At 39.4% G+C, this 22,283-nt stretch overlaps 1 protein-coding gene across 19 annotated transcripts in view; it reads left to right on the forward strand.

Annotated features, from left to right (window-relative positions):
- The window catches only part of ADGRL2 (adhesion G protein-coupled receptor L2), a 203,627-nt gene that overhangs the window by 88,980 nt on the left and 92,364 nt on the right, over positions 1-22,283 (forward strand). For 13 of the 19 annotated variants that reach the window (XR_003093569.1, XR_003093570.1, XM_025201641.1 and 10 more), the window contains exons 2-3: positions 112-295; positions 12,856-13,069. Coding sequence is in view for 16 of the 19 variants with exons in the window: in XM_025201641.1 (XP_025057426.1) it covers positions 187-295; positions 12,856-13,069 (323 nt within the window). In the remaining 3 variants the exon portion in view is untranslated. The remainder of the gene's footprint in view (positions 1-111; positions 296-12,855; positions 13,070-22,283) is intronic. The other 6 variants (XR_003093571.1, XM_025201631.1, XM_025201637.1 and 3 more) reach the window with 1 other exon arrangement.

Below are 22,283 nucleotides of genomic sequence, written 5' to 3' on the forward strand. Positions count from 1 at the left end.
TGTAGGAAAACTTCCCCAGCCACTTTTTGTGCTGTACTTGTTCTAGATGATTAAGCTTTCAGCTTACAATTCTGTAAGTGTGTTTCTCTTTTATCCCTTGCTGTTTTAAAGAAGAAAACGTAAATCTGCTGCCCTGGGGAGCCAGATTTTGGCCCGTCTGAATCTGGGTCCAGACTGAGAATTTTAATGAGGTCACCACTCCAATTAACTATGTACTGGAGGGACTGGCACAGTTGTGGTAAAGAAATGTTCAGTTCAGGTTTTGCTAAACCACACAACCAGGTGCACAAACCAGGTAGGCATCCAGTCTTGTTTTGTTTAATGTAACCTCTTGGGGTTGTTTTGGGGAACTGCAGCGACAATGAAGTTGTACAAGAAAGGCTTCAGTGAGATTGGAAATCAGACTTCAGTATTCATGTCAGAGGGTATGATTCAAAGAGACTTCTGGTGTTTATAAATTAGAATGTATTGTGTTGCATATTTGTATAGCCACTGCATAAGTATATAATTATATAAAAGTGCCAACTGGTCTAATTATGCTGTACACAGCGAAACTTGAAATGGACCAAAATTTCATAAAGATTTTAGACTTTAGTTTGAGAAAATCTGTCCTTGTGGAAATATTTTGAATATTAAAAAAAAAAAAAAAAAAAAAAAAGCTAGTAAATTCATAGTATTATTTTCAAAGAGACAAGGCTTCCAGAATTAGTCCAGACTGGAGATAATGAGGTAAGGAGTCAGATGACCCGGTCCATCATAACCACTTGACCAGAGCTGCAAACCTGAACTCACAGCAGCAGTCTTCCCTTATTTGAGTAATTCATAGAAGTGGTAATACTGCTTAAATGACAGTAGGTATGGGTTTGAAGGATCGATCCCTAGATGAAGATTTTTGACTGCTTTGTTAATGTTCAAATAATGAATATGCAGTTGTAGCCAAATAATTTTTTGAAAATGAAATGTTAGATAATTTTTAATAGTAAAGGGAAAATATTAAGAATTACAGTAACTATTTATTTATATTAGTTAAAAATAAATTTTCATGGTACATATGATAATAAAACAATAGATTTTAAAAAGGGATCTTTTCTTCCCATTTTTATCCAGATTGGAACAGTCAGTAGTCTACAGTGCCACTGATTTATACTTTATCAAGTGGATTTCAGTGAAATGAGAACTGAGCATTGTGAACTCCAGACCTCTGAGCAGTACCAGCAGCTCTTACTGTGCCAATGCAATCTTTTAATAGACATGCTTGCCAGAATGATTTTTTCCTTGGAAGCTAGAATTAGATAGCACACTTGTCATTTAAATTGCCTATATCTTTGTTGTATTTGGTACTGCAAAAGCATGAACTGTTGGCCAATATTGGATAATTTAGAAGCTGCTTAACAAAATAACATGCTTGTCTGTATAAAATATAGGCAGCGCTATGAGGGCAGAAAAGGGGATGCTCCTTAATGGTGTCCATGGCATTTACTGAGGAGCTGCAAGTTTTTGAGGGTTTTATGTAAAACTTTTCAAATGTTTTTCTGAATCTGCACTATGAATTTCCAAAATTTTCAAACAACAATAGTAAATTCAACTGTTTGCAATCCCTCCCCACCGCAGTTCATTTACAAATTGGGTCAGGGGTTCAAAACACACACAGTGGCTTATACAGCTACTTTTTAAGGAATGCAGAATTAGAAATTATTCCTGTATATTCTGCCCTGTTTTGATTGGATAATAGAATAAAGTATTTCATTTCTTTAGAAATTACTGTTGAAATTTTGCCCAACATGCATCACTGCATCTTCTGGAGAACTAGAATCATGTTTCATGATTTGGTAAAATAAAAGAGAGAGTGAAAGAGACAACTGTAAACATTCTGCTTGGAAAGATGTGTTCTTTGCAAAAGATCTTTCCATAAGAGCTAAAATAACATAAGAAGTACCATTTCATCACTGACAGAGTTCTACATTTATGCCTGGTTTGATTTATTTTGTGTTTGCACTTCCTTTAGAGTATTCTTTTGCTTGAAATAATGTTACATTTCCAGGATGACTGACTTGGTGCTTTAAGTTTTACCCCAAGATCTATGCTGCTCACAGTGGATACATACAAGCATTATGTTTAGATTGAACTAACCAAGGTTAGGTTGATCTAAATCTCCTGGGATGCAAGTGTTCCCAGGGCTCAAGGCACCCTAAAAATGGCATTTTCAATCTAACAGTAGTTCACATTTGAGGTAAACTTAACTTCAGATTGCAAGGTCTGCTAAGCTCTTCATCAATGATTAACCCAACCTAGTTGAATGCCTGCGTGTGTTGACAGCATAGCCCTGGGGCTGAGAAAGCCCAGCTACTCACCACAGCCTGACATAGACTCATACCTCCCCAAAACTGACCATGATATTTCCTCCCTCCCAGGCAGCAACCCCAACCTGAACCTACCATCTCCTCCTGGACCTGCCAATCTCCAGACCTGCCAGTCATCCCTGATCCCACCAGCCAAATTGTGTCTGCCTCCCCCCGCCCCCCCCCCAAATCCCAAGTTACTTGCTTCAAACTGTCTATGCTTTTTCCTCAGCAGGCAGCAAATGCCTGCATGCACCTTTCCTGGTTTTAGTTTTAGGCAACTCAAACTAAGCTACCTAAACCTGAGTGAGGTACCACAAATGCTTGTTCTAACCCAATAAAATGGGCAGGCAAAAAACGGCATGCAGACTGAATCTAGCCCACCAGGCTATTCTATCCAGTCTGTGGGACCCTCAAAAATTTAGACAGTTATTACCTGATGAGGCACCAGAGGCAGGAGCCACTGGCTGAAGTATCAAGCAGCTTGGGCTCTGGTTGCTATGTGTCCATTCCCAATGCCAACCTGACCTGCTCCATCCCTTCCTGTCCCGTCATGCCTCCACCTCCCAGAAGCTTCTGCCCTGACAATCCTGTGGCTGTTCCCTAGCCCTCCCTCCATCCGATAGTGGTGAACCACCAGTGGTGGCCCCACAGTCTGTGCAGCTCACAGGACTCTGGCTAGATTGCAAGGAACACCATGTAAAGGCACAGCCATCCCAGCCTGATGGCGTAGGACTTCCCATGGCTCCTGGCACTCTGGTGTGCTACCGGGCTGGGCTGGCTCCGTGCTGTGCTGTTTGGGTTCTGGCCATACAGATGGAACTGCTTTCTGTTTGGACAGGATGGGCCAGGCTGGTCCCATGCTCCACCACATGGGTCCCGGCCTTTCAGCCAGGATATGTGCATGACAGGGGAACCTCATTCTTTTGGGCCAGGCTGGCCCTGTCTCACACCGTGTGGGTCCCAGCCTTTAAGCCAGGAACTGCATGCTACAATCAGGACAGGCCACGCTGTGCAGGTCTTGGCCTTGCAGATGGGTCCTGGCTTTACAGCTGGGAACTGCATACTGCAGCCAGGATGGGGCAGGTGAGGCTGGCTCCCCACCTTCCATCGCACCCCCAACACACACCTACAGCCCCCACACACACTCCCACTCCCCTACCATAATTTCACACAAACTCACACTCCTACCCCCACACCATACCCCCAAACACATCTACACCTTTTCACAGCCCCCCACACACTCCCACCATACCCACATCCACATACCCAATTCCCACTCATCTCCACCCCAGCCATACACCCCACACCCACACCCTTCTCCCCATCCTCTCCCACAGCCCACCCACACCTCACACCTACTCCCCAACCACCCCCGCACACACACCGTTATCTCGCCCACATAATATGCAAGACTAAGACTGTATTTTGAGCTATTATGCGATTGCCTCTAGATACTCCATGCAAATGCACATAAATCAGGACAAAGATATATTTTTAAATAAAATTAAAATAAGTTATAGTAGATTGATTTTTTTTTTTAGTATATGATTTGGGTTTTTTTCCATTTTCAAATGCTAAGCCTCTCTCCCAAAAGGAGTACTTCTGGGACAGGGGGAGGGACTTCCAGTGGCAAAGGTCAGGGGTTAGGAGGTGGAATTTCAGGTCCCAAGATGGCAACCTGGGGGTGGGGCATCGGTCAAGGGGCGGTGCTACCTTTGCAGGCCTCAACAGCTAACAAGAACTCATTAAGTGGCCTTCCCGCTGAAATAATTGCCCACCCCTGTGGTAAGAAATATTAAAGCTAGCCTGAACCAGTATACAATTTTAAAGGGGAAGGTTTAAATGTAGTGGTTCTTTTTTTTTTTTTTTTTGCTTTGTCTCTCTCTTCCTATGCCAGACTTGGTGCACTTCAATACTTGAAGCTCAAAAGCACTATCTGGTAGTGGTTCTATAGCTGAATATTATTAGTTTATTTTTGTACTTTGACTAAGTTAGCTATTTCTTAAATGGAACTAAATAAACAACAAATACAATAGGATGGGAAATGAGGCAGAATGTGACCACTGCAGACTGCTATAAAATAGTTTTAAACTTAATATTGATTATTTTAAATGTACTTTAGAAAAGCAGAGTATCTGAATTAGGTTTCTGCCATATGCTCTTCAGTTTTTCAGTAAATAGGTGCAGTTGGGGGGTATTCAATATAATGTTAAATATAAAGTTGCAAAAAGAAACATTCCCCCCCACACCTATTTATTGAAAGTTGGTAGAAATCTAAGTAGATTTCTGCCATATGGGGGAAGGTATCTTTCTGCAACTTTATATTTAACATTGGAGGACTGGTAAAGCATAGGAAGTGCATACTACCATTAAAAATCCTCATTAGCTTCTTTCATGGATGATTTTTAGCCTTAGTTGAAATGCTAATGTTCATCTTACCACGGCAGTTTTGTTTATTGTTTCACATACAATGAGTGCACTGAACTGAACTTTGAACAAATAAAACATGGTATAGACATATGTTTACCATGAAGTTGTTTATAAATTGAGTGTTCAGCGTGACAGAAACCATGTTCTTTTCCTCATTAAGTATTTTTCTCCTTTCCATTTAAGGAAAGAAAGCTGATTAACATATATAAACATAAATGAATTGGACACAGCATATGCTGCAGTTGGTAATAGGCTCTTGCTTGAGTTAATGTTTAAATTGTGCTTGAAGTCACAGCCCCAGTATGGTAAAGGTCCTTGACAATCAGCAAGCTCTGTGCTTTCTTGGACCTTAGACAGCATGAGCAGTGTCATCCATGACAGGGTTAGCCTTGAAGCAATTAGCAAAAACACAAGGAAAGTTGATTTTTCCTTTAAAAATGAAGTCTCACAGAATAGGTTTGTGCATAGTACTGTAAGGCTGTTTCTTCCTAAGCAGCAAAATGATCAGAGATTCGTTAGTAAAGCACAATCTTCAAAACATTAATGGCTGGAACCATATCTGAGATATAAAGTTGTGACAACAATAATTATTGACAGAGTAGCATACTTCTGAAAAGCTTTGAAATGATGCAAAACCAGCAGTAGAATTCAGGTGTTGGTCTTTCAAATTTTCATCCTGTAGCAGTGCATCTGCTTATCAGGAATTATCTCCTGAATGTGAATGCATTTCAGTCCTAAGTCACTGCACCTGTTGCCGAGAGGTATTTATTCCAATCACTTGCCTAAAGCATGGAGAGTTATTGCTTGACATTTTATAGCTCCAAAAAAAGCTATCTTTTCAAAATCATTTGTTCAGAGAGAAGAAAATGGAGCAAAACAGTTCATTTTACCCTAAGCACTGCTATTTGGCAGTATTCACATTTGCACGGCACAAAGCTGCAATATTGATTTCTCGCTCACAGGGCCTCCCACTAGTTCTTTCTTCGATTGTCAGGGTTGCAAGACGGATTGAATTACACTTTGGTTGTTGAAATTTTTTTTTTTATTTTGTTGATAGAAAAATATTATAAATAAACCTTGGAATAAAGATCATAGCAGCCTGGCTGAAGGACTGCTAATTTATTGAATTTGCTTAATATTCTTTATGGTGATTGTGCTATAAAAACCCACAAAGGGACCATCCCATCTGACACATGCAGCATTGTTTAGCTCAGCTGTTTTCTGTCATTGCAAAATAGCATCCTACAGCACAACCTGAGGCACTATACTCTGTTGCTTATGGGGTGACCTAACCTTAGTCTAATATTTTGAGATGTCAGTCTAAATATAGAGTTCTGCACAGATGTGTGAAGAAAAGAAATGCAGGTCACAATGCAGTGATGATACTTAAAACAGTTGTCAGTTGCCTTAGATACCTAAATAAGTATTTCAGGGATCTAACCCGAGTACTTGCAGTATTCAGAGCTTTTCTTCTTTCAAGCACATGGAAATACAGGGTAATCATTCAGATTCTAAGATAACCATTCAATTTTTATGAGAGATATGGGCATATTTTCAGTACTATCTTTACAATGATAGAAAGTGTCTTCTAACCTGCTGCTGCAAATACAGCGAGGCTTACTGCACTCTTAGCCACTTCAACCTACTTTAACCTCTCCAGGAAGAACACATCCATTGCCTTTCCACAAGCTGCCTTGAGGCCACAGGTACATTTCTGTACAAAATAGAATCAGCATTAACTAAACTCCTTTTGCACTCCAAGGGTGCACACAAACATAATACTTAGTTCATTTTAAGTGCAGTTTAAACGGCAAGCTTTCAGATGCACAAGCCACTTAATGATTTAAATCTCCTGGACCATTTCAAAACTATACCTGGATAATTGGGTATTTTTTTGAATAGTTCTCCTTGAACTAGTGTTGTGTGGACAATGAGCTTTCCGTGACTAATGTCTGGCTGATCCTCCAGGCATCCCACACTGCACCGCAACTCAGCCACCGCCCCCTCAGCTCCAACTAGCATACAGCAACTCTGGTACAGAGCCAGAATTCTACTGCCCCAACCTATATTGCTAGCCCATGACCCAGTCCATGCAATTCCAGGCTGATTTGGGCTGGGGTGGGGGGGTGGGGGTATTCTGGTAGGTAAAAAGCCTGGGCAGTTGCCACAAATGAAATGAAAATGACAAGCAGTTTGGGAGAAAGTTCTGTTTAAAAGTGATGGGCACCTTGAGCAGCCTGTGGAATACCCAGCTCCTGGGAATCACGAAGAAGGCAGCTTTCTGACATGTGCACATACACGTGGGCAGCTGCAGTCAGGGTACTATCACACAGATTTCAGTACTGTAAAGTGCATGAATGGTTTATTTTGAATTCAGTTGCTCTTTATTGACTTCAGTGTTATTAAGAAAGGGGAATCAGAAAAGAGCAATTGTGGGTAATTAATGTCTTTTTCTTCCTCCTCTTGTGCATTCAGCTGTTGAGAGCCTTCCTCCCTCGCTAGGGGAATACTATGAAAACTGGGGCACTCGCCACTGGGAAGCATGGCTGAACTGGGTATTCACGTCCACCCCTGGTGGTAGTTTGGGAGCACTGAAATGGTGATTATTTGTCTTAGGACCCTTGGCTTTGTTCATGCAGACCCCTCTGAACTGGGAGCTGGTTTCCAGTTGGCAACATTCTTGGAACAGTTCAAATGTTAAGTCTGTCCACACCCCATTACTTCAGAGTTATAGATTTAGGAATAACAGCCATAAGTAACATTATTGTTGGTCACTGTCTTGGCAGTAACCATCATTTGGAAGAAGTGCTATATACTTTTTTCCTAGGCGTGTGTATTGTTTTGCTCAGGCACTACTCCCTGCTTATTCACCCCCTCATGGGACCCATAGGAAATGGCCAGTTTTAGTGCCGTCATTGCTAATTTGTTGCAGGAAAGGACGGTATGTGAAGCTATAATAACAATTGCTTTGAATGAAAAGTAATACCTTTCTTTAATGTCACCAGCACAAAATAGAGTCTATCTTTTACTTTGGCCCATTGTGCCAAGATACCGCAAAGATCTAATATTCATGTTGTCATGCACCATATGTTCTGCCAAACAGAGGCACATGCATTGATTTCCAGAATGTTTAGAGCTGTAATATGGAATTGCTTCACTTTCGAGGGTTTCTTCTGCTTAGCAAATATTAAATTGTATTGTTTATGTGGAAAGTGACTTCACTCCTAGACTAACAATCTTAAAAAATGTTCTTTTTTGAGTCCTTTCAGATTATTATCTCAGTACAGTAAAGTAGAAGCTTTAATTCACAGATTGCTGATGCAGTACAACATGAGTGGGGCCATTAATTGGGCCTAGAGGCCACATAGGGTGATTTAATGAGTTGTTCCAGGCTGGGTCTGTCCCCTCCAATCCCCCCACACCTCTACTGTAACAGCCTACCAAAACTCCCTGTGTGGGATGGGGCCGTGGGTAGGCAGGCAGCAGCGTTCAGGAGCGAGATGGGCAGGTGCGGCCAGGATCACGGGTTGGCCCTTGCCCTGTGAGGGATGTGTGTTTGGGGGTGTTGCCTGGGTGTTGGGTCCCAGGAGCCGGCTGGGGGCGAGGAGAGTGAGGAGAGGGTGGGGGGTGTGTGCAGAGCTTGCCCAGGCAGTGTGGCCCATGTCTGCCCCTGTCCATGTGCTTACCAGCCCAGTCCCAGTCCCTGCTCCAGCAAGTGGACACAGTTTACCAGCTGGGTTTCTCTCAGTGCGGCTGCAGCTACCTCAGTGCTGCTGCTTTGTCTCCAGTGGCAGCTCCTCTTCCTCCTGTTGCACCACTGTGGGCCAGGAGGAAGCTTCGGCTGGGCAGCTCCTGCCCCATCTGCCTTCCACTCACTCTGCCTGCCCATCCCAGGACAGCCGGGAGGCGGCTAGGAGCTGGAGCCCTGTATGCTGGGGCAGGCACCGTGTAGCTGAAGCTTTCTTTCAACCTGGAGCAGTGCAGCAGGGGAAACCACTGCTGGAGGTAAGGGAAGCTGAGCAGCATCCAGGCAGCTGCAGCCACACCAGGAGCAGCCCTTTTGGTAAGTTGTGCACACTGATGGAGGTTGGACCTGCAGGTACAGGCTGGAGCGCCACATGGGCTGCTCCAGGCAGGGCTCGGCCCCATGAGAAGTGCCGTGGGGGCAGCCATGGCCTGGATCCACTCAATTGGTGGGCGCCCCCTGTGGGCCGTATCCACTCAATTGGTGGGCTGGATACAGCCCACGAGCTATATTTTTTCTACCCCTGCACAACAAGAAGTCCTTGGTCCAGGCCACATAAGTCACTGAAGTCAGGATTACTTCCTCACCATCCATCTTGCAAGTTTTCTCATTCTCTGCAATCCTCTTGGTCTCTTTCATGGTCTCCTCTTCTGCTACATTAAAGTGAAGCTTATTTTCCTTGCCTCCAGAACACAGTAACTGTCCCCACTTGTCTTTTCTATTGACTTGGCCTTGTCTCTTCTCTGTCATTTTTTGTCGTCAGTTGCTGCTTCAATTACAGTACTCCAGCCCAGCAAAATTCTCCACAGCCATTTTTTGTGCTTTCTTTCCTTTTGTCATTATGTGCAGAGCATTCTTCAGGTGCTGGTCTGGAAGGCAGTGCCTTCTTTTTCAGATTCCTTCAGAAGACTTATTTCTGCTAATAAGAAACTGGGCTTGGGAACTTGTGACCATTCTATATAGATTCCCTTTCCTCCCCCTCATCCCCACCAAGAGCCCAAAACAATGGTCTGGTGTATAGAATATGCTATTTTCCCCTACTTCCCCTTCGTCTGTCTTTGTTTGATCAGTAGCTTGTTATTATTATAATGTATTTATGAACATGACCTCTTTGATGCAGGAACTGTGCATTCGTTGTACTTGGTTAGAAAGTCTGTAGCATAAAGGTAGTTGCAGTAAACAAATAATAACAACATCAATCCTATTAATAAAGCATATCATATTTAAAATGTAGTATACCCAATAGTTTATATGCAATGCAGCATAAGCATGATAAATGTTTGAACCTAAATCTTTATGAACCTGTAGAGTCACTACTAGGGCTGTGCAAAGCTTCAGTCGCTGATTCGATTTGGCAGAGATTTGGTGGCCAAATGCCCGAATTGAATCGGGAGACCCTTTAATCTCTCCAAATCAAATCCGAACCCTCCAAATCAATTCGGAAAGATTCAGTGATTCAGACATAGGCACAGCTTTAAATGTTTTTGTTCTACATACCTCAAGGTACCAGGTGGCCCATGAATGCTGAGGTGGCAGGGCGGATGGAGCATCCCATAAGAGTGTGGGGGGGGTTTATGCCCAAGTCGCTGATTCTGCGTATCGAATATTCATGCTGTCGGTACAGTGATCTGAATCAACAAATTGAATCACTGTCCCCCATTTGGGCCAAATCCGAATTGAATACGACCCGTTTTGCACACCCACAGTCACTACTTGCATAACAGTTGTATGTTATTTCACATATTTTACTAATGGATGGGGAAGGAACATGTTTTGGTTTTGAAATGAATATAGAGTACAAAGATGAATGAATACATCTTGAGTTCTCTAAACCTTCATTCAGTCTGCGCAAGAAACCTTAATAGCATGTAGCTATAATAGTTTGAGTGAGTTGTTATTAGTACTACATTTTTTTCAAAAAGCATCTGTGTTATATAGCTGCGGTACTACTGTAAATATAAACATATCTGCTGTTTTCAAGAAGTTGTTATTTAACATTATTACAGTATCTAACTATTCCACAGTTTGAAATGATTGTAGGTACAAATGTTTTGTCAGGGAGACAAAATACCTGGTCTAAAAACTATTAAGTTGTGGATAGCAAGCTACAGTATACAGTGACAGCAACCTAGTGCAATATATTGGTTACATACAGAATTGATGATAAAGGACCAAGGGGTTCTTATTGAATTAGCTAGCCCTGTTTTGTGCCAAAACTATTGTACAGTGTTTCTAAAATCTTATAGGAGCATTTAGTTTTAGGAATTTTCAGACAGAAGAAAATTGGGGAAAAAAAGTAAGGATTTTCCTGTCTTCATTGTGGTTTGTAGGATTACATAGGATTTATCCTGAGTTTGTACAGGAGCCTTTGTGATGCATACTTGCAGTCCATTCTCATCACACTCGCACTTGATTATAACACTTCATTTTAGTCTGTGTTTTTAGTTTATGGCTGCTTACAGACATTGGGGGTGGGAGGAGGTTAACAGTGCTTTACTTTCAGCTCAGTATACCCAGAAAAGGCATCACCTTAGTTTGACCCTGCTCATTCAATGTCTGCATAGATCCTGTCCTGCAGCGGGCTTTTTGGTGCTTTTATCTAATAGCTGATTCAGTACAAATGCTAGGAAGCTGGGCCCAAAAAACATTCTTCCTCTCCTGGTAAAGCACAGTTTTGTTTTGTTTTTTTCATGTTTGTCAGTGACCTATGTGCTCAGGTAGGCACAATAAAAGGGAGTTGAATAGATCACCTGTTAAGTGCCATTATATATGTTATATGTGGAAGCAAACTCTGTTATAGAGGCCACTTTGGGGATGTCTAACACCCATGAGAAAGAAGATGCTACTAATCAAAAAGTGATAGAAGTAAAGAGGACACTTTGTCTGGTTGTGATTCTAAGGTGGGGTGGGGTAGGAGCAGTGATCTAGGTAGTGAGACTTACCTAATTTGGCTAAGGGAAGAAGTACTGAAGGATATCCTTTGCCTTTCTGAATCGATGACATCTCAGTATGACTGCAGGAAGACCCTGGCATCATACAAGATGCATGACACTTGGCAGAGCTATATTTTCATTAATATGCAACATCAGTATCATTTCTAGCACTATAAATGCGAGTATTTTTAGCATAATGATCTAAGAAACTGCCATTCCATTTGAATTTAGGTATTTTTAAAATGAATTTTAGGCAAAATAACGTGATCTTGAGGTTGAACTCTACCCTCTGTTTCAGGGGTGTCACACTCATTGCAGGCTGAATAAGTGGCATGGGACTGGTCCATGGGCCAGGTTGGGTCCACAGATTCCACCCCCCCCTTCCTATTCCATACTTGATCCAGTATATGGAGACCTTGATCTGGGATCCATGCTGCACATGGTACTGCCCCAGCACAGTGTGTGCCCTTCCCCCGCAACCTGGGATCCAATCCAACAGCACCCACTCCATCTGCACCGCACATGGTGCCTGTACCAGGTTCCAGACCAGCTGGAATGGGCACCATGTGCTGTGTGGTCACCTGGACTTCCGGAGGGGGGCTGGCAGGGTTGGGGGGAGCACTGCATATAGCACAGATCCCAGAGCAGGGGGCTGGTAGACTCCAATCCAGGGGCTAGGGGCTGGGTGAAAATCCCCGGGTTGGACCTGGCTCTATCTTTGACGCCCTGCTGTATTTGGACAGCTCCTGATACCCTTTCACCTGGACCATCACAGTGCCATCTTTGTCACCATAAATACCTTGCCTGCCTCACAAAACCTTGCTCACAAAACCTGGCAGCTATATGAAAGGATTGTGAGAGGAATTTTTGGCTCCATCCCTTTGGTTCTGCAATCATTTATTTGGAGTTTTCTGCAAGACTCCTATATCAGAGCAGTACCATGTTGATTGACACTGAGGAAACTCCCCCTCTTCAGCAGAAGAGTCTGGACATTTACCTTTCATAATGTTTTAAAATGGAATGTCATAATTAATGGAAAATGGCAGAAACCAGGAGAAGATCCTGCCATTGTGGGTGCCTCATGCTGCTTCTGTCGTTTTCTTCTATGCCTGTTATTACCTATCTTGTGCGTTGTTCAGGATCTGCCCTTTCTAAACCAGTTCAGTATATGTTTAGTTCTTTGGAAAATGTTCTGCTCTTTTAAGGAGATTTTGCAGTTAGCCTATATGGTTTAGAATTGCAAACATTTTCTGTATATGCTTGAATATCTGTAGCATCCTTGTGTTATTCTTGTCTCCTTCACTGCAAGATAGGAAGTATAATATCAGTTCATATGTCCAAAAGTGTCTCCCTTTTCTCAAACTTGTTCTCATTGGGTTTTTTGTTTGTTTGTTTGTTTTTTAAGGTTTCAGCCGGGCAGCTTTACCATTTGGTTTAGTTAGGAGGGAACTGTCCTGTGAAGGCTACTCCATAGACCTTCGGTGTCCAGGAAGTGATGTCATTATGATAGAAAGTGCTAATTATGGAAGGACAGATGACAAGATTTGTGATGCTGACCCTTTCCAGATGGAGAACACAGAATGCTTCCTTCCAGATGCCTACAAAATTATGACACAAAGGTAAATATACATATGGTATTTCTAAGACACTTGCTTGTGTTTAAGACGTCAGACTGAACTAAAAAATATTCAAATGAATTCTACGTCTTTAAACAGTTTTTAAATGTCTGTTCTAAGTTGTATTAATATAATCAATAACTTGAGTTCCTCTTCATCTACAAAAAACACTTGGTACAACTAACATTTTTTTTAAAAAGATTGTACAGTCAAGTAAGTTCTTATGTTGGGATATGGATAGGATCTTCTTAGAGGATAAAACTGCTTTCAGATGGTCTTACTTTGGAGTTATTCTCTTCACTCCAAGGTTTAATTAGTTCTTTGTTGAACCAGTAAAATAATTGTACAAAATAATCACAGAGGCTAGGTCTCCATTTAGGATTTGTAGAAATTCTCCATCATAGGCCAAGCACTAGTAAAGGTCAGCCTGTGCTAGCATCTTTGGCAAAGGTAATATAGATCAGTAACAGGTATTTTTTCCACACACGTATAAGCCTGCTAAGATGATAAATAGAGACTATCTGCAAAATGTCCTTTGGAGGGGGGCCTAATTAATTGGAGGGGGGCCTAATTAAACCACACACACGCATCTCAGTTTTTAGGGGGAAGGAGCTGAAAAAATTACTACAAAATATGACACTCTCCCAAAGATGTGTAATATGTACAATAATTTTTTAATGATTTTATTTTTACTATATTTTAAGTATATTTTTCTGGAACATAAAAACATAAAAAGATGCTTTTTGTAATAACACAAAATAAAACCTAAGAACACATTTTCCAGTTTAGCATTTAATTTAGCATATACCTTTTATTTATTAAAAAAAATCTTCCTTTCGGTAGCAATACAAGTTTACCAACACATGCCACTTTTCAGCAGTTAGCTTAAGAGGTTTTGTTTCTTTTTCTGCAATTTTATTTCAATTGCTTTCCACTATTTGGATGCAACTAACTTGGACACAGCATCTGTCAGAGAGAGAAAGTTGGGGTAGAAATCTGGTTCTTCAATTTTAAATGATACAAGAAAAATCAAGGAATTTAGTACTATGTTCCATTATATTTCAGCCTTTCTTTTTGTTCAGTGCTCATCATATACCAGTTATATTTGCGATTAGTAATGGAAAGACTCCATAGCTAATCACATCTATGTAATGGAAAGGTTCCATAACTGCTTTGAATTAGGTTTGAATTGTCTTTTTGTGGTTCTTGTTCATTGTTGTTAATTAGATCAATACAGAGTTCCACTGAGACTGAGACAGCAGCAGTGTCATCAGCCTCTAATCTGTCAAGTCCCTTTGAAACCACCTTCAATTGCTTTTGTAAATGTAGTACCTCTCTGTAGACTTCCTTGTTGTGTAAAATGCATGTTGTGTTTTGATCAAAGTCCTCCTCATCCTCAGTGCGAATATCAGGATTATCATAGTTGGATGTAAATATAAAGACACAGGCTTCCTGAAAGTGCCATCCAGCTGAAGCTGAGATCCTTCTTTTTCAGTCAGCACATTTTATGACTTTGGTGGTTGCAGAAGTCTTTTTGAATTTCCGTGATCTGCAGAACTCTTAGATGTCTTTCTTTTTGCAGTGAGATTCAAAAATGGTTTTGAACACCCATGTGTCAGAGGTTTAGGAAATTTGAACAGTGCTTGTCTTTTTTAGTCTTTTTGCTTCTATTTTTGTTATCCAAGGAAACAGCAAACACTACATTTTTTGTCCCTTTGTCTCGCATTTCCAGTATTTGGGAAATGTTTTATTGTACTTTTCTTTTTCAGCTATAGAATTAATTATATTAAATAGGGAAGCATTTTCCCTGCATCTCTCATTGTTTCCTTTAAAATTGCTCAATTCACACTACTGTTAGTGTAAAAGAAAGTTGCAACGTTCTGTTAATTATTTGCTGTTCTTGTTTTCCTTATAAATAATATCACAGTAATTTGCTTGCTTATTTATTTATTTGGATCTTGAAAACACACTGTTGGTGGTTCTCAGTGAAGTGTATTTTAGAGAATGATTGTGTTGTATGACAGGACCATAATGGCACCAGGAGTGTCTGAAATGCAATGCTGTGAGCCCTATCAGTGTTCACCTCTTCTACCTGAGAGAGAAGATTCTTAGTTTGTTGGTATATTTATGTAAGAAGGAAACCATTTTTATCAGTTTTTGAGAAGAACACAATTTTTTTTCTGTATCACGACTTAACAATTCCTGATAACGTTTGCTTTATAGTTCAGGAGAATTATCTGTTTAACAGTGCTTGAGGTTAATTAGCCATTTATTTGTTGCCAACGCCTTCAACTTAAGCCGTGCAAAGTCATATTAATTTGTAGACCAAGGTTTAGTAATTAGCAAGCATTAATCATGCATTTGCTGTATTGCTCAGCAGCTTTTGCATTTATTATCATTTCAATAAGAATAATAATTTAGCAAAATCAATACTATGAAGACTGGAAATTGAAAAAAAGATGACCTATCCAATTTTAATGTAGAAACATGTTATCAGAAGCCCTGATTAGGTTATAGAAGATTCTAGCAAACTATCTGCTTCTCTTCTCCTACAGCACTTAGTCACAGTTGATACTACCAGATAATCATACCAACAACTGTCTTGTACTATTTTCTTTCTCTTCAAGGCTACCTTAATACTTATTATTTTTTCTTTAATGTGCCTAGTTCTAGAGCACTGATGTAGCCATTACTTTGATTTTAACATTTTTAAGTATTTATAAAATTTTTACTTGTTGATAATCTTAACCTAAAGATTCTAATATAAAAGCTTTCACATCTTTGTTACATTCATGTAAAGCTTCATGACACAGGAGTTCAAATGTAGCTTAAAAAGGGAGTTATAACCCTTTGTCCTCAAACCCACAAGTTTCCATAATTTCTGGTATGAGATGGAAACATGGATGAAACTGTATTTCCCCAAACCCTGGCATTTATTTAGTTGTGTTAACTGGCAGGTGTAGGGCAATAATATTGTTAAAATACTTGATAGAAGAGGAACAGTATATTTGACCAGCAGTAGGGTCCAAGCCATATGGTGTTTTTTATGTGTAAAAACATCTGAGCACTTTGATACATATTAACTCTGCCCCCCCAGGGACAAATTTACTATTTATACAGTTGTTTTTTCCATACACTTTAAGAAATAAACTAACAAAGGGAAACACCAGACGTACAAAATGCCTGAAAACAAAAGCTCCAGTTTCTTGCTTGTGAAACAAGCTGAAGCTAGAAACTGTCACGAGACTTTGAAGTTAACATGACTGACTGCTATTGTATTCTGTAGACATATTAGTGCACTTGAAAAATACTTTTTTAAAAGTTACACTTGGAAGACAGTTTTTGTTCTAATTCAGTTTTAAGTAGAATAAAGACACTTTGCTTGAGTTACTTTCAGACTGCCTATTAGTTTTAAGATTTTCTGCTTGTAGTTTCAATTTCAAAGCCAAACTTTGCAGACATACTGAGAAACTGCATATCATCCCTACAAGTTTCTGTCAAGACAGGCACTGAAAGCTATATGACTCCTATTGCTGCCTTTATTTTAAGTTTTAATAACTTTCAGGTAATGAAACATTTAAAAATATTTGGAATCATACATTTTAGAAATTAGACATCCCATAACAGTTCAATGGGTGTGGCAGTTAACAGCTATAGTTTTCTACTTCAGAGTATGGATAGGATTAAAAAAAAGCCAACTCCTTTGGTTTAGTAGTTGTTTCTGATAATGTGAAATATGTCAATTTTTCCATTTATATTTAGAATAACTTTTGGATAATGGTAGATAAGAGTACTGGTCAATAAATACTTATAACAACAGCAGAAGTCTGTAATTTTAGTATAATGGAAATGGATCACTTGTTCTGTGTGTGTGTGTGTATCTCAAGGACCTTATGGCTTTCTTTAAAAGCTTAGATATTTTGCAGATAGAAATTTTGTATGCTCTAGTGATTATAAAAAGACAAAACAAAACAAAGCTCAGGAGTTCTGTGTTCAAGTCTTTACAGCTGACTTCCTCTGTATCATTAAATTATTTTGTACATTGGTTGAACTGTTAGCATGAAGTTAACTATTTGGATTTAAGAAATACCCTTTGCTGTACTGTAGCAATGAAAAGTAGTCTTTATGTAGATCCTATTCATACTTACTTTGTGGCCTCTTTTATATAATTGGACTTGTCTTTATAATGAACAGGAAGAAAAAAGGATTCAGTTAAGGAGATTGTCATGATCCATAGCTAAATATTCTCTATGCTTATTGTTTCCATCTTTTAAAAATACACATGCACAAACACAGTGCACCTTAGGAAGGGGTGCAAATATTTAATTATTCTTCTTAAAATAATGTTTTACAGTTTATATCTACTAATAAGTTTACTCAAGTAAATTTGTCACTGCCTTTTAAATATGTAATGGGACCTAAAACCAAAAAAATTAAGGGTAAAGATAAAAAAAAATGATAAACACTAACTAAAAATTGTTACATGTGTGAATTCATTTGCTTATTCTGAAAAATAATTCTTTCAAAAAGTATTCGGATTTCATTGACAAAATCTTGATCGTGCAATCAAATACAGCAGAACCTGGAAAATTATATAAATACCACTTAAAGTCTATTTTTTTGAGTGAGTGAGTGAAACCAAAACTCATCCTATTGCCTAGTCTTCAAAAACTTTGACTGTGGGTTAGTAGCCACAGCCATTTTTACATGTGCTCCGGGACATGGCACCAGGTGCTTTAATTAGCGAGCCATGCTAATTAAAACACCCGTGTGTCACGTGTATCAGTTTCCCCACGCTGAAAAAATGGCAGTGGGGTGCTTTGAACTAAAGTTTATTGAACATGTTTTATTTCAAAGCACCCTATCGCCATTTTTTCAGCACAAGGATGCACATGGGCACTGATGCACGTGACGCGGCGGAGCATGTCAACTTCCGTGCTCCAGCAGACTCGATTACTTGAGGCTACTCTGATGCATCGGGTTTCCAGTGTGTCGGAGCAGGTTCCCTGCATGTCTGTAGAAGCCCCATATGGCTGTAGAGATGAGGGGCTAGGCAACAATGGAGCAAACCATATGAAAGGTGTGCTGCCACTGAAGCTGGGTCCTCCAAGTATTTTCTCATATTTGTGTGGAAATCTCCAAATGAATATGAATTATAAGAAATTTTGTATTGAAACACTTGTTTGGTTGCCCCACCTTGCTTAAATGTATGTAACACACAATCTGGCATCTATTATTTATCATTTTTATTATCAATATTACTGTAAAATTTAAGAGCCGAATCATGAAACAGCAGTGCATTGTGTTAGGCTCTGTAGAAACAGAACTTAAACTGTCCCTGCCTAGAGAGCTTATATTTCAAGTAATCATTTTCTCTTCCATGATGTATACTCTTTACCAGCAGTGTAAGACTGCTGCAAGTATATTGGGCTTGTTTAACAGTACTAAAATATATCTATAAAGACATGAACAGAGCCTCATAGGTTTGTTTGTCTGTTTATTCTAGAAAGCATGCGAGATGAAGCTGTATTAGATGACCTCATGAGGTCCCTTCCATCCCTACTTTCCTGTGATCCTAAAATCTAAGATGAGTTCAGAAGATCTAGTAAATCAAATTAGGGGCCTTTCACTTACAAAAACACCCTCTGAAAATGTTCTTCAAAGAGGAGGATGGGGCACAAAAAAGAGCTAAAGGTAGAATCCTTTAATATTGTTATTGTCTGCCTACCTTCAAGCATCTCAACCCACCTCTGGAGAATGGGGACATAAATTAAGCTTATGTCCAGTATGATAACAGAGGGGTCCCTGCTTAAAGTCCTTGGTACTAGGCACTGCGCTTACAGTGTAATACTTCAAACCTTGTGCCCATAACTCATCTTCAGCAGGCACATAAGTTGAGGGCCTGTGAAGTTTAAAAGACCCGTGTCCTGTTCCACAAACAGAAAGGTCTGAGAGCCTATCAGTAAGGTGGCCATATGGGAAAATGTGAAATCCAGAACACTGCATTTGCTGCCACCCCCTCCCCTCCACACACACTTCTCCCAAGCCAGTGGTTCTGGTGCATGAAGAGGCAGGGCTGGGGTGATGTGGTGCAGCTGTGGTATCTAGTCAGACAGCTAAGGGAGTCAGTGGCCAGTTAATAACCCATTGTTCTTTACTTCACAGGTGTTAACAATCATCTCACCTTTTCAATTGCTGTTCCACTAATCAAGCTAACCTATTTTAGGGATATTTTTCTTTCTGCTAGGGCTTCCTATTTAACAGCTCATGGCACACCACTTCCCTGTGGGACTGCACCCTGCACCAAGGATGCTTATTTTAATTTTCACTGTCCAGCTGGAACCAGCCTCCAAAATCCAGGACTGTCCCATGCAAACCAGGATGTATGGTCACTTACCTATCAAGTAGCTTCCGTAGTGCTTTCTTGTGAAGTGTCCTTCTTTCCTTTTTTCTTAATCTCTACAAATATGGTGGGAAGTGGTCATTATTTTGCAGGCATAGAAGATGGAGAGACAAAACAAAAGAAAGAATGAACATCTTCATTCTTTCTCTAACAGTGAAGCCAATAAAAAAAAAATAAATTTAATTTATTGAAAGAAAGCAAAACAAGTTACCCTTCTACTCAAAAGACATATCCTACAAGTGTTACGTGTGCTCTTTGCTTGTCAAGTCTACAAAAGAAACATTGGCATGTCATATTATCTTCCTTAGAAGTGAAAATATGACTGGTTCTTTGTAATGAAAATGAATAAAGTAAACCTTTCACCAGACTTGGATGGAGTGTAAATAGCCCATCCCTGCTGATTAATCTCATCAGAGTGAAACGCTCTAGCGTCTTAAGCCCTGTCTGCATTAGTGGCAAGCAAAAACTGGTTTAGAAAACAGTTATAGAAGTGAGCACATTGCACACTACCTGCTGAGAACCATTTCAGAACATCTCAACGTAACTACATTTGACAGGGCTCAAACCTGATTCTGAGCCTTATTGTGCTTCAGAATTGCATTTGTTAATGTGGTTAAAACTATTATTATGGGCAAGGCTTTATCTCCTTCCTACTGTTCTCACATAGGTACTTAAGAATGATGAGCCTTACAGTTGTGGGTCTCTTGAGTTTAGATGAGGGCTTTGCTGCTGTTCATACTGTTCATGCTTTTTTTGCTTTACATGGCTACAGTAAAGGTAGGTATTCTTTGTGTAGATGAAGTCTTAAAGAGCCTTTCTTAAAGGTATTTCGTAGTGAAAGGTGTCTCATGGTAAGACTTGTAACCTGCTTTTTTCTATTTCTGTTCACTGGATACCTTGGTTATTTGCTGTCCTTTTCATGATCAAAAGTAACAGAGTAGTGGTGGTAGTTGGTTAACTACAGTTCCTGAATTCATGTATATGGTAGCTTCCATACTAAATGACTTGCATTTAATAAGATATCTTGTTTTATTTTGGTATGTCATTGGTTTTAATTGGGACTTCTGATATGCCCTTGACAAACCCATATTGTACATGATCATCAGAACCAGATATTGTCAGCATTTTAGACATTGTTTAAAATATGAATGACTTCTGCTCTTAAGCAGACATGCAGTAATAGGCCTCGACCCCACAGAGTCAACTACATGAGTGCCTTTATATGATAATATTTAAAGTGGCCTTCAGTTTAAACTGAATTTCTGACTGTAGCTCATTCTACCTGGCTATTTGTATTTTGCTTTTTTTCTATATACTAGTCAAAAGACTGAACCATGACTCAAATGTAGGAAAAAATACAGGCTGTATTCTCAATATATAATCCATTTTTTGATAAGGCTTCCCTTTCATAAATATTCTGTACCTTTGATTAAGCAGACCAAAACCATAATAGTCTACTGAATCTATTTTTTTTATTAAAGGAAAAAGTTGTCACCCTCAGGAGATGGTAAAAACCTGACTTGATAGTGCTAATTTTCACTCTTTCATTCCTAATACAAAACAGGTTTGTGTGTGAAAGAAATATTTTTATTGGCATAATGAGTCAGAGTGCTCTGTCATAACATGAATAGTCTGAATACTAAAGCTTTAGTTTGTGACGTTCTCAACAGATATTTGAGGCGAACCAGCCATCAGTGATATTTCTAATGACAGTGGCTTTCTGCAGAACCAGATTTTTAGATTAATCAATATTCCTGTAACTGTTTTAAGTAATGGAGAGATTGTAACAACAAACGTTCTTAATATAAACTGCCACCTATTTGGAATAAGGAATTAATTTGACTTAAAAATCCAAGGGACATTATTATATTATTAAACTGCCTGTAGACTGACAGTTTAGTTTGTATTTTGAGACCTTAGCAACCCAGCCTGCATTCCATATGCGAGTTTTACAAAACACGTATCATCTGTCCTATATATCATATTCCTTACCATATAGATTGACACAGTTTATTCAATGGCTTTATTTGATTTTTCAATAATATAAGTAAGAGCTTGGCTGAGATGTTTGCTATATCCTTAATACACTCAATTTAGAATTTCCCATTATCTTAGATAATTTCTATACCTTTTATTCACTTTGTCATTTTCTGATCTAGCCCTGAGATGTTTCCCTAGTTAATTTATAGTCTGGTATATATAATATAAAAATAGAATATGTTTATAAATAGCTAAGACAGTTTTGTAGACATAAACCATCACTTCAGGAGTTTTGAGATTGTTCATTTTACCTCCATGAACACTTTGTTATATTCACTAACAATACTAGTCAAAACAACCAAATTATCAGATAAGTTGATTTAGGACTTTTATACATCACTTCACATAACCATTTATCTCAACCTTTGCTGAGGAGACCTTTATTAAGCTGTGATGACGGCTGAATACGAAATGTAACCAAGATTATTTTTTTATTCAAATATAATTTAAATATTCATCAAAGACGAGTTATGCTTGAAACTGACAGATACTATTAACATCAAAAAATATAATTAACTGCACTGGGTATCATGAAACAGTTAGCCAAATAGCCGAGAGGTCTAATTGCTCTAGAGTTTGAGAAGCAATAGTTTTATTTTATACTGTTACTGTGGAATTAATAGTAATGTAGTTTCCTGTGTGAGGCAATTAAAAGCTGACCGTTAAGGTTCATTGCTCTATAGGAGGTTTGTTGAATATCACTTAGTAAACAGGACTGACATGTAAAAGGTATGTTAAGATGGGTAGTGGTGGGAAGGTTGTAGATCTTAAATT

Source organism: Alligator sinensis, unplaced genomic scaffold (assembly GCF_000455745.1).
Source record: "Alligator sinensis unplaced genomic scaffold, ASM45574v1 scaffold952_1, whole genome shotgun sequence".
In the NCBI taxonomy this organism is placed as follows: domain Eukaryota; kingdom Metazoa; phylum Chordata; order Crocodylia; family Alligatoridae; genus Alligator; species Alligator sinensis.